This window comes from Sciurus vulgaris (assembly GCF_902686455.1).
Source record: "Sciurus vulgaris genome assembly, chromosome: 10".
Classification (NCBI taxonomy): Eukaryota; Metazoa; Chordata; class Mammalia; order Rodentia; family Sciuridae; genus Sciurus; species Sciurus vulgaris.
This window is the reverse complement of record NC_136470.1, coordinates 95,972,149-95,986,062: the sequence shown is the minus strand read 5'-3', so window position 1 is coordinate 95,986,062 and position 13,914 is coordinate 95,972,149. Positions and strand designations below refer to the sequence as shown.

Below are 13,914 nucleotides of genomic sequence, written 5' to 3'. Positions count from 1 at the left end.
AATGCAGTTCTAAATAACCCATGGAGCCAAAGAAGAAATCAAAATTAAGTCAGAAAGTATTTTGAACTGAATAAAAACACAAAGTATATTTTTTAAAAAATTGGGATGGCAAATATTGGGAGGGCATTGAATAGTAGTTAAAGATAAATTTAGAGCACTAAATACCTTTATTACAAAAGAAGGTACCAAAATCAATGAACTCACAACAGCAAAGCACTAAGCAACTCAGGGAGACCCTGTCTCTAAATAAATACAAAAAAGGACTGGGGATGTGGCTCAGTGGTTGAGAGCTCTGAGTTCAATCCCTGGTACCCCACCCTCAAATCAATGAACTCAATTTCCACTCTAAGAAAATAAAAAGAGAAATGAGTGTGACATTGAAAATATGATACATAAAAAATTAACAAATGGAATTCAGTGAAACTAAGACTACTGGTCTTTGACAGATACTGATAAAAGAATGTGAAGATAAGCTGGAGACTAGTAGAAAATATTTGTAAAATATAAACTTGATAAAGGACTTGTAACTTAGAAGTATAAATAACTCAAACATTATTAGGAAAATTACCCAATTAAATAAATAAAAAGCCTCAAACTGATGCTTTATCAAAGATGATATAGACATGACAAAGAAGCACATGAAAGGATGATCCACATCACTAGTCATTAGGAAATGCAAATTAAAACCAGTGAGATACCACTACACAACTATTCAAGTGGCTACAATTTTAAAAAATGACCTCAGACCAAGCAATGGAAAGGACATGGAAAGATGAATGTAAACCATTTTCTAAAACAGTCTGGCTATATCATGTAGTGGATGAATGTTTAAGCTGATAAGAAACTACCATTCTATTTCTGGTTATTTGCACAGAAGACATCAACAGCTGTGTAAACAAACTGTGGTACAGGCACAAAAAAGAATATTAGCAATAAACAGGAATATAACATTGACATTTGTTACAATATGGAAGAATTCAAAATAATTATGCAGAGTGAAACTCAGACCAAAAAAAGTATGTACAATGATTTCATTTACATAATATAAATTAATCTCTGGTGGCAAACAGACAAACAAACAAAAAAAGATCATCAGTGGTTGCCTGGGGATAGGACAGTAATATTAAAAAGGGGCAGAAGGAGATTTTACAAGGTAACCAATGTATTCATTATCTTTAGGATGGTTGTGGTTTCAAAGCTATGTGTCTAAATATAATAAATTTATATGTAACATGCCTTCCACACTATCTCCCTCATCATGCTGAGACACTAACGTACACAAGCCAGGCACAGTTGGTGCATGCCTGTAAGCCCAGTGACTCTGGAGGCTGAGGCAGGAGGATGGCAGGTTCAAGTCAGCCTCAGCAACTTAAGGAGAACCCTGTCTCAAAATAAAAAGGGCACGTGGGTACGTGTGATGCTGGGGATGTGGCTGAGTGGTAAAGCATCCTGGGTTCAACCCCTGGTACTAAAACAAAATTAACAATAACAACAAAATAATAATGTACACAAAGTGGACCATCTCTAGTACAGCTAGTAGTCATTACATGGTAGCTAGTAACAAGGTATACATATATTTATTTCAACTTAATATTAGTCCTAGGATGTATGAGAAACTTTGATGAATATCCAGAGTCAATCTGGGGGAGGACTAGAAATGAAGGTAAAAAGCAAGTAAATCAGGTAAGCAAAAACTGATGTGTTAATGCTTATTAGCATGATAAGCTTCACTCAAGCAGAATTGTTTAATGTTTAACAAATACTTGCAAACCAAGTTATTCCAAAAAATCATTTTGTGTCTTATTTGGTTTGTCTCCTCAAAGTAAATAGAAACAGACAAAAAAGTAAAATGCCTGATGCTGCATTTTACTTTTCAAAGGTTTCAAAGGTGATGTTATGCCACTATCTCTTTGGGAAACCAAATGTAACTAAAGATTTGATAAAAACCAGGGCTATCTTATATGTTAGCCTCCGGATAAAAACTCTTTCCAACCACAACAAAATCCTGAAAGCAGCTGCTAAATCAGGTAGCACTAAAATTGTTGTTCTGATAATCATTAGGCATTTTGTTGCAGTTAACCTAACTTGGTCATTGCAGTCAAGAAATTCACTGAAGGCAGGCACAAAGGTTCTAGGCTAAAAGGGAATAAGGGTACTAATTCAGTTCTCTCACTCATTAAGCTGCATGCCCTGGCATGTGGTCTATACCATGCAGGATGGATTGCTATTTTTTTTTTAAAGAGAAATCCACCTAAGACACCACAATTCTAACAACACTTGAAAAGCCTGATTTTTTATTTCATGTACACAGGAGGACTGACTTAGACTCAAAAACAAGAAAATGACAGTACCTAAATTAATAGAAGTTTATATAACATTTTCCTATGCACCATTTAATCTTATCCTCATAGCAAATAAACATTATTATTCCTTAGTTAGAGTGAAAATGAGGTTCAGAAAGGTTAAGTGACTTGCTCACTCATAAAACTTGCGAAGTGAAGTGGAACTGACATCTGAACCCAGATCTTCTCACTCAAAAACCTATGTTCTTTCCATTAAATAATACCATACCCAATTGCACCAGGCTACAGATGCTTTCTTTATGGTACACTTCACAGAAAACATCTTATGATCCTCTGACAATTAGCAATCAGAATGTCATGGAATGTCAGCTCCTAAAAGGCCTAATAACAAGACTGACATGATATTTCAAGATTTCGAATGAATTATGTACTACTAAAAGTTAAATCAGAAAAATGCAAGAAAGCTCCAGTTTTATATAAACTGCAAAGATTTACCTGAATGAAAAGGAAACTGTTGCTTGGCTTCACCAGTATGTGCATCCCAAATAATTGTAGTCTAAGATTAAAAGAAAAACAAATTTCGCTATGAAGTTAAAAGGAATTTATCATAAATACATAAATTAGATGCCTAACTGCATCAAAGCAGTATGAAATGTTTGAATTTAATTTTAAATAATTTATTTTACTGCCAATAGTAAAACATTGTTATATATACTCCATTTTAGGAGGAATGAACATTAAGCAGTTTAATTTTTCCCTCGTGATTTTTCATCAATTTACTTCAAATAACAATTACTGATTGTCAACAAAGAGGTAGGAATTACTGGATTACTTAATGAACTTCACTGTAATAGTGTATTTAATGTAAGATTCTGATAGTAGTTGAGTTGTAATGTGGTTAATAATAAAATCAGTTAGTTCTCAATACGCAAAGATTTTTAAAGTTCGCATTTACCAAAAAAGGCAGCTTTAATTTTGACAATATTTAAAACAGGGAACTTAAGTACTGTTGATGGTAGTGACTTTCCTCTTCCAATTCCATACTTCTTTTCTTGTCATTTTTTTCATTCTTAACTGAATATAAAAGCCCAAATCTACTTCCCTGACATCACACATAGTTAACTATTAACAAAATGTTCTGTCCTAGATTTAAATAATCTTAAACCCTTGGTTATTATGAGGTCTGGTGGAGGAGATAACCTAAGGAACTGAAGTTGGAAGGAGGCCATATTTTAAGCCCACGTATGTACACCCAGCTAGTTAGGTGAAGAAAACTAGTCAGGACCTATGTTTCTTACAGTTTCAATTAAGCACCAATTCAGCTAACATACTGGCTCCAAGATAACAGACTGTCTCTAGGATTTGCCTTGGAATCACTCCAGAGCCATTCACTGATGAGATTTATTAGGGAAGTAAAAGCATGTTATTTCATTATGGTTCAAATTCCAACAAAAATGAGAAGTGGTCATACAGATAAAAAAGAAAGGATAAAATGAGTAGATTCAGAAATAAGTTGATAGAAAACCTACTTGAACTTTCCAAATGTCACTGTTTTATTTACATGATTAGCAGAAAAGAAAAAATTTTACTTTCAATTATACTATGCAATACATTAACCTTTATAGAATTTAGTTTGATGTGCATTTACCTTATCTACTCCAGCACTTAGGATGAAATTTCCTTTCTTATTCCATTTTAATGCAAATATAGGGCCTTTATGCTGCCCTAAGGTACTAGCAAGATTACCTAAAATTCAAAAAGAAAAACTTTAAAATTATTTCAAACTTTGCAACTTAGATCAACAACATAGTAAAAAGAAAAACACTTCATTTACCATCTTTAGTCCATATTCTGGCAAATCCATCATATGAACCAGTTGCTAGAAGTGTACCTTCACTCTGTAAGAGAAAAACACTTCCTTCATTATATACTCAGAAAGGCCATTAACTTGTTATTAAAATACTTCATGTTTAAATTCCTGGTACAGCACACTCTTGACATTCTCTGCTTCAAAACTTAGCAGGTTTATTTATGAATCCACCAAAGGCCTACATAACACCCTTCATGCTGCGAAGTTAGTGTTCTCTCTGAGTTTCACAGTCAAATCTGAACAATGACAGGTTACTACTGGGACAGAATGGACAATATTATTCTCATGAATATTCACAGGTCTGCTGTGTTCTCATATGTACATGACTACAGATAGAGGCAGGGTGGTGGACTGGGAAGGACATTAAGATTGTTAGTTTTACAATGATTTAATAAAAAAATCACAATCTTCCAAAATATTTTCATACAACTGGAACTTTTAATGACTCTCCCTTTAAATTCTTTACTTTCTAAACAAAGCATGTGTTCCAAACAATATCGCTGTTTCAAATTATTAGAACACTGTTTCTTTTATTTGCTAATAACATCCCACTATGAGATACTCACTAATAAAAAGAACAAAAGGGAAACACTAAGAAAGAGAGTGCAGGCTTTATTCAATGAAATCTGCATATTTGCCCAGGAGTACCTTGCCATGAAGAAAAGTCCATATTAATTTCTCTAAACTTGTATTTCCTTGCTGTGTCTTGCCTTGATGGTATAATGGTGAACCAGCACTGAAAACTATTGCTGGGATGGGAAAATACTACTGGAGATACAGAAATCCTACCTTCCTTGGCATCTTCTTGATGCTTCTGATAAGGACATTCGAAACAAGACTGCCTATTTCAGCCCCCTCAAGTCATTAAGCAGTACAGGAAAGTGACAACAAACACTGGTTCTGGGACTCACAGGAGTTCTGCTAGCATCTGAAAAATCCCTCAGGACTCTATCTGAAGAAGATGGAGCCATGCTGAAGCCAAAAGGAAAAATGTCAAGTTTCCTTTAAACTACAGGTTCCGGAATGTTTTCATTCTCGGACCACTCAATCAAAAGGAGAATACATACACATGTATATTTAATGGAAAATATACTGTTTATGAAAAGTCCACACTTTATAAACTATAGTTTACAGTTAAGTTAAATAGATTACTGTTCATTATCCATCCTTTTTAGTGTAAACTGCAAATTTCATTAAACTGACACAGTCACTGGGTCACGTAAACATAAAAAAAAAGTTGTAAGGGCTTTTACCTAAAATATAGTAAGAGCAACCTATATTAAAAAGATAATTCTTAGTTTCAATGCTATAACAAAAATAATAGCAATGTGTTAAACACCTTTGAATTTTTATGATTATCAACACGTACTTTATAGCAGGGTAAAGACATTACAGAAAATTTTTGGTGTGAATGTTAAAAAGATCTAGTCATGGGTTTTGGAAGAATCCCACAGAAACTGAAATCTTTAGCTGGGATAATAATTTTTAAAGATAGATCTCATTCCTAAGAATGAGATTTGGGCCATACGTGGTGGGTGGTACATGCCTATAAACACAGTGGCTCAGGAGGCTGAGGCAGGAGGACTGCAGTTTCGAGACCAGCCTCAACAACTTAGTGAGGCCCTAAGCAACTTATCAAGACCCTGTCTGTAATACAATATAAAAAGGGCTGGAGACGTGACTCAGGGGTTAAGCTTTCCTGGGTTCAATCCCTGATTTTAAAAAACAAAAAACAAAGACAAAAACGAACCACAAAGATTTGGAAGATTCTTTGGTTCTCCTCCCCACAACTTCACCCCATCCCTGCCAGCTGAGGATCAAACCTAGGGCCTCACATATGCCAGGGAAGCACTCTACCGCAGAATCGCATCTCCAGCTCTGGAAGATTCTTTGGAGAATCCCACAAAATAAGTTGAACAGAGTCCAGAGAAAGAAAGGATGCTAACTTGCAGAGGAAAGGACATCTGACTTCTGAGGAGAAGGGTTGCACAGGTAAGAAATGTTTTTGATATTGAATGGGTAAAGACATTATCAACAAGGAAATCACACACTATGCTAAGTCAGAGTAGTCTAGTAATCCTAAAAAATGTTGAATCATACAGAAAGTTGAAGAATTATAAGATTTCTACAGCTGGAATAAACCTTGGAATTAATCTGGATTAATGATCACTAAAAGAGAGTTAGCAATGAAATTTTATCACTTCATAGCATAAAGAGAAACATGTTTTTCTACACATACTTCACTTACTCCCAACAAAGGACTCAATTGTTGAGGTTTCAGAGTGTTGAGGTTTTAGAGTGTTGCCTGTTATTTATGCTAAGGATTTTCATCAATTATACCTCATTTACCTTAGTACAATTCTCATACTTCTACTTTACAGTTGAGTAACATTTTTACCAAGGTTATGCTGCCAGAAATACTGAAGAGCTAGGAAGTTGAACCTTGGTCTGACTACTGCAGGGCCATTCTTTGTGTTTAACACCATATTTGGGTGAGGACTTCCAGTTGTTACTATTTAGTGAAATCCAAAAATATCTGAATAGACAAAAGCTATTAGAGCTGAGATTCTAAGAGGTCAAGTATACTAGAGTAAGTACATCCATCATGGACGATATAGTGATACTCACATTCCAATCTAGAGATGTCACATCCTTGTTGCTTGGAACATCTTGCCCTCCTTCTCGTATACAATGTCTAAGTACTAACTGTGTGGAGCCGCTAGTGCTATTTTCACTAAGATTCCATATTCTTGCTGTTGAGTCACCAGACCTACAAAGTATGAAATGTATTTTAAATTCTCAAGAATCCCAGAATCAAAGCAACATATTTATATCTTATTATTTAAAAAGCTAAGAAAAAGTAGACTACAAGGGATTTTTATTTCTGGCATTTTCCCCATTGTATGTTTTGGGGCCCCCAAGCGTTCTTTTTTTTCTTTTTTCTTTCTTTTTTTTTTTTTTTTTTTTTTTTTTTTTTTTTTTTTTTTTTTTTGTGATGCTGGGAATTGATCCCATGGCCTTGTGCTTGCAAGGCAGGCACTTTACCGACTGAGCTACCTCCCCAGCACCCCCGAAGCGTTCTTGAAGTAAGAAGCTCAATTAAAGATTCTAAAATTACTTTATGAAGGAATAAAGATTTACTGAGGCAAAAAATGACCACAAGTAATGAGAAATCCTGAGAAATGTAAATAATACATTTTATAATACATTTATGTTATCCATTCAGTGAGCTACATTAAAAAAGTATAATAAAATCACTATAAGAAACACACCCTGATGCTAGGAGATCACTAACAGGGTTCCAGGCACAGATGAAAACTTCCGATTCGTGGCCCCGTAACACGACTGCTTTATTAGGAGGAATTTCGACATCCCCATCCACTTCCATCATATCAGTATGATTATCTGTACCATGAAAAACAAGTAGAAAACTCCAGTTAGGTAATACAACAACACAGGGGGTGTGGGTATTTAACCAGCAAATATTTTCCTTTACAATATATAGTGTAACTTTATTTATTGCTATGTCAAGTTAACTTTAACATGATTGTGACACACAGTCTTTGACACATGGAAAATAAATTCCTAACTTAAGTATGATAATACTGTTTTTAAAAACATGCATGTGAGTACTTTAGAGGAGTGGAGGGAGTAAGGGTGAGGAAGAGAAGGACTGAAAAAAGGTAGACCTATACATGGCTAAAATAATGGTCTGAATTAAATATAATATGAAGGAAAACCATTCTGTGTTTCTGCCAGTAGGGGCTGCTGATATCATTCTTATAACATTTAGAATCACCTTTATATCTCAGTGTGAGAGCTTTACTTTATGTGTTAATAAATAGCCTCACAAATTTTATTTACAAATTAAATGCAGATGCAAAAATTCATTTAAAAGCTGAAGCAGCAGTTTCTAAACATTTTAAAAAGAAAATAAAACCAATAAAATAAGTCTAGCTTTGTGGAACTTTAAAAAACCAAACTCTGAAAGAAGTTAGGGGAACAAGCTTGTATAAACGAAAACAGATTAAGTTATTTCAATTTAGAACATGGAACATTTCAGTACAGCAAAATATTTTCCCTGAAAAGAGTCTTTACAAACTTTTAGCTCACTTGCTATAGTATGTGCTCCATTCTCCTCCCCATTTGCTGTGTTTTCTCCATTTTTTGCCGATCCTTGTTGGTTGGTGGCAGCTGCAGCAGCTGCAGCAGCTGCTGCCTGTTGCTGTGCAAGCTTATCTCTATAAGCTTGTTGTCTTGTTTGTACAACATCAGGCATTACGGCATCGATCAGGGACAGAGACTCTATGGGTCGACCATCAAACAAGGTACCATCCTGGATTTAGAAAATCATAAGAGAGGAGAAATAAAAAGTAGTATTTAGGGTTACTTATATTTAGTCAACAGCAGAAATGAAAATCTTCATTCCATGAAATACATTTTCAGATAATTCTCTGAACTCATGCAAGGAAGAATGGACAAAGGGAAACTTCAAGAGGCAACTCCAAGTGGCTATTTACATTTTCATCTTCACTTAGCTCATGTTAATAAACGTTGCACAGGTGCAGTTGAAATATAAGGGGTCAATGCTGAAAACTGAAAATAACAATGGAATGTATGCCCTGATGGTACAAAGGTTTTGATTCCAAAATTCTGTTTGTCAAAAAAAGATAACCAATATGGAATAGTTATACAATGTTAAGTGGCTTAGTGCCACATGATACAGTTGATCCTCTGTGTCCACAAGTTTAAATCTATAGATTCAAACAACCGTGGATGGAAAATATTTAGGTCAAAAATTAAACCTATACTGAACATGCACAACCTTTGTTCTTGTCATTATTCCCTAAACAATATAGAACAATTCCTTACGTAGCACTTTCATCATCCTAAGTACCAGAGATGATTAAAAGAATAAAGAATGATGTGTGTGGTATGTGTGACTATTATACCATTTAATATAAGGGACTTTGCATTCACAGATTTTTGGTACCTGTTGGGGGTCATGGAAACAATCCATGAGGATAATGAGGAGCAATTACACTTCTTTATAAAACCAAAAACTTTAAAAATATCTTGGCTGGACTCATAAGTTCCTTGTGATTTGACTAAAATATTAAAGCAGAAATAGGCTTCAGATCATACCATATAAACATCTCATTTTACTAATGCTGAAATGCAAGCACAGTAAGATTTAAAGACTAAGTTATAGAGCTAGTCAATGGCAGCTGGGATCCCTTAACCTAGTACTACTCAAAATACTATCAAAGTACCAACAGCAAGGCTATCACCTGGTAGCTTATATGAAATGTAAATTTAGGAGCTGGGGGTGTAGTTCAGCAGCAAAGTACTTGCCTGATCAATAATCCCCAACTTGGGGGGGAGGGGACAAAGAATCAAAGCTATGGAATCAAATCTCTGAAGGGAGGCTCAGCAATCAGGGACTAACAAGCTTTCCAGTAAGACTTTGCTGCACTGATGTTTGAGAGGTTCCATCATAACACAGGTTAATGCTTTTTGTTTTGATGAAACTGCTAAAATTTCCAAAGCTCCACTTATTAACATTAGGAAGTTCACAATTAATAAAATTCTCCAGTGAGTACAAAACAGACACAGTAATGAGCAAGTAAGAAACAAACAATGCAAATTAGTTAGGAACAGGCATATGTGAAGCCTGTTCACTTAAACTGATGAATAAGTGCTATTGATAATCTATAGTGACATTATGGGACATGTTGAGTTACAAAAACTCAAGGCACATCTTTCTGAATTAGACTATTCTGAACTATTTGAGGACAGGAAAAAACATTTTAACATAAATACAAACGACTAAAACCAACACAGATACATTGTGGAATATTAGGATAAATTCAGACAAAATTTTTCAGCTAAACTGAGACTTCGCCTCTGGCGGGTGGTGAAACCTGCTTATTGCCCTTTGCAATAAAGTATATTTTGAAAGAGAAAGTGCTAAAAGACAATGAGAACATATTTAAATTAGTACTAATGGATTTTTTAAATCATAGGAATGAGGAAATCCATAAATAATTAAATCAATTTTAGTATACTACGTATTAATAAACAGATATAGAAATCATAGGTGTTTCAGCTAAATTCTAGCAAAACAGGAACAACTTAATCTCTCAAATGAAAATAAAGAAAAAAGCTCCACATGTTCTGAGTCCTAACCATGCATGAAAATGTTAACTTAGACCAGAGGTGTGCCAACTTCTGTGAAAGCCCAGATAGTAATTATTAATTTAGACCTTTCAGGCCATAGGTCTCTATCACAACTACTAAATTCTGTCATAAGCAGCTTATATAAGACATACATGAATGACTGTGTCTGTGTTCTAAAACATTATAAAATCAGGGACATATGCGATTTGCCTTGTGCATGCACCAGTGTGCTGACACCTGAACTAAACAAACTACTTCATATGTGGATCTTAGACAATGTTGAGAGTTGGCTTCAATTATAAATTGCTTCCAAAATCAGGGTATATCCAAATAACATTGAGTTTCCAATTCTCCACCATCGATTTGGTCTCAGTATTTCAGTACAATGCTGGCATGTTAATGAAAATCATTTCCTACTGCTTACTTATAAAAACGTATTAAGGAAAATAAATTATAGATAATGGTCCTTATACCTCTGTGATCCAACATGCCTTGCCTGAAAAACCTGATACAATAGGGATAACACCCATCATTTCTGTTAAGCCAGTGAAGCAAAAAGTGAGGGACACTGAAAGAGCAAACAGACATGACAACAAATTTAAGAACACATTTAAGAATTAGTATTGAAATAATTCTGCCTTACCTCATTAATACTAACTTCTGCCTCTACATACTGCAGACCTTTCTGGATGATAGAAATCAATGCAGCAGGTGGGACGAGTGCACCATTTATATTAGACTGACTTATATGGCTTTCTATACCAAAGGTAAATGCTGAATGAGAAAATCCTAAAAGCAAAAGAAAAATGTATGAGGACTTATTTTTCTAGTGACAACATGCTACATGACATGAATTAAAAGACCTCTATAATCTTTCAAAATTGTATTCCATCATTTAAATCCTAGAATGATAGCTAAGGTGAAATATGCTTTAAACAAAAGAAATACCAAATCTAAACATGGTAGCTTTTATGTATACTTTCTTTTTCTTCTAAATTACTTAAAGTACTCTTCAAAATTTCCAGTACTGACTGGATTGCTTGGCTTCAAATTTTCTAAACTTTACCAGTGACACATAACTTTCCTCAACAAAAAGCATCCAATTTCAAAAGTTAAAAAAGCCTTTGGAAATCATGTGATTCAATTACTTCATTCAGGATAATTGAGACCACAGAAGACTGACATTTAATATTTCCACAGTGTGTTTGATTTTCTACATATAAACTGTCCAACACCTTCAATATATTGCAGCTTTTTCAAACTACTTAAGAAACAAAAGACAAACTATAATATAATGAAAGCAAATTTAACAATGAAATTCTAAATTTAAATCTCTTTTTTATGTATAAGTTGAGTGTTTACAATTATTCTAATTTGAAATACTTAAAAACCAGAATATTCACGTAAGAAAAATCTCTTTAGTTGGTCTTATTTCTTATGAAAGTCTAGTCCATACTCAAATGTAAAGTTCTAGGAAACTGACAGACCCAAGAGGGGTTGTTGTATTTAACAAAATATTCATCATATTTCATCACTAAGTAGCAATTTTATAAGTCTTGTAAAACAAATCTATTTGTACACATCACTCAGAATTTTAAGAAATTTTTGAACTAAAGTAAATGAATGAGTTTGGTTCCTGGTTAAACTGATTTAATCTACACAACAACAATTTATCCTAGTTTTTCAGTGCTTAGTACATGGCTTTTTGTCTTTTGTGCTCCTACCTTTAGGGTCTTGTCACCTATGAACAATTAACAGTAAAACACCCATGGGGGGGCGGGGTCACAAATGGCAGGTGGCTAGGAAATATTTTAATTTGTTCAGCTAGTCAAAGCACAACTAAGTTGATCTTCTTCAGGGCTCTCCTCTTTCCTTGGAACACCTACCCTTCCACATCCATAAACACCAGCAGAGGGAGAGGTAAATAAAAAGATATTACCTTTAAAAGACCTTAATTTTTAAACTTCTGACTTCAACCACAGCCAAGATTAATATGATTAAACACTTTTACAGTTTTCAGCTGAATCTGAGTTCACACAAAAAAAAATTTTTTCTTTTTTTTTTTAAATACCAATGGGGGGGGAGAGCACCATTTAAAACTGTTCTATCAAGAAACCCATAACTCCTGGAATATGAGAAGATTTCAAATTGCCAGAGTAGAAAGTTAAGATTAGGGACTCAGGAGGATTGGGAGAAAGGATGTGAGATACAGCAATGAAATCCACAAGCAGTAAGGCTGGAGATTCCTGTTTTTAATACCTGCTACTGCCTAAATAACTTCTTCAATAAATCATAAGTATGGGGGGGGGGAAGCGAAGTAATTCAGAGATTTAACAACTTTTAGAAGACACCATTTATAGAGGGCCAACACAATGTGCGAGCTGCCATTCACATATACAGATTTTATTATGTTTTCATCTGAAATATCAGATGGGGAAAACAGCCTCTAAGTAGGAGAGTAAGGATTCAAATTCAAATACAACCTACTTTAATTAAAAAAAAAAAAAAAGAAAGAAAGAAAGAAAAGGAAGAAAGAAAAAAAAAAGTCAGAACATGGTCAAAGATAACCTGCTCCTGACAGAATAAAAGATTACACCACTGTATTGTGTTCAACTCAGTTTCCGAGAAAGTGGCATTATACAGCACATGAAACATTATATCTTAGGCACCAGGGTTTTAAAAATGTGTTGACTTAAGATTTAAAAATTATACAAAGTCCATAATTTCTGTATATTCTGTTCATGGGTACAATTTAATCAAAATTGCTACATTAAAACCCTGTTTAATTTGCTCATAATTTAAACTTGAAGTATTACTATGCTTAAGAATATCTTAAGAGTTTCAGGTAGAACTGTGCCCACAGATGCTGCATACATCTTGAAATTCTTCTGTCTTAGAAACTCACATGCATCTCAAGTTACTGCAGATGTGCTCAGGATGCCCTCAATAGTAATAAAACAACTCTGAAGTAGTCATTAGCACTACTATGGCACTTCCCATTAATGTTACCCTAGAGAAGTTCCACATTTACATGCTCAATTATAATGTTCTCTTCCTATTTCAAGTCAGAGCAAGACACGGCAACCTAGAATCATCATGTTCAAAACTACTTTTCTTCTTCTCTTAATTTTTTTTCCTTAGAAAATTCTGGCCTCACTAAAATACCTAAAAGTCTTAGTCATAAAATTCCCACCTCTCCCATGGCCTCTGGCATTCGACCATTTGCCAAGTTCTGTCATTTTACCTCCAAATTCCATCACTCTACCTTCTCTAGACTCTGACTCACCTGTTCTTTTCTACCAAAACCTTAGTTTCCAACATCCTTTGGTTGGACTACTATTGCCATAAGTTCCTTTCTTCTTTTTTCCCTAGTTCAGCACATCTGCCACACTTGCTGCCAGAGTATGATGTGTAAAATCAATGTGATATGTCACTTCTTACTTGAACACTTCTAATGATGCCCTTGGACTTCATAATATAAGCCAAACTCCTAAGTATGGCATACAGTAATTTTTGTAATCTGGCTCTATCTACTCTCAAACCTCATCTTCTCAATTCTAC

The 13,914-nt window shown here is 34.5% G+C and overlaps 1 protein-coding gene across 12 annotated transcripts in view; it reads right to left on the bottom strand.

Moving 5' to 3' along the window:
* Window positions 1-13,914, bottom strand: part of TBL1XR1 (TBL1X/Y related 1) — a 175,764-nt gene that overhangs the window by 22,364 nt on the left and 139,486 nt on the right. For all 12 annotated transcript variants that reach the window (XM_079155154.1, XM_079155161.1, XM_079155162.1 and 9 more), the window contains 7 exons: window positions 10,997-11,142; window positions 8,287-8,509; window positions 7,446-7,578; window positions 6,802-6,943; window positions 4,138-4,201; window positions 3,952-4,049; window positions 2,799-2,859 (listed from right to left, as the gene is read on the bottom strand). In XM_079155154.1, the coding sequence (XP_079011280.1) occupies window positions 2,799-2,859; window positions 3,952-4,049; window positions 4,138-4,201; window positions 6,802-6,943; window positions 7,446-7,578; window positions 8,287-8,509; window positions 10,997-11,142 (867 nt within the window). The remainder of the gene's footprint in view (window positions 1-2,798; window positions 2,860-3,951; window positions 4,050-4,137; window positions 4,202-6,801; window positions 6,944-7,445; window positions 7,579-8,286; window positions 8,510-10,996; window positions 11,143-13,914) is intronic.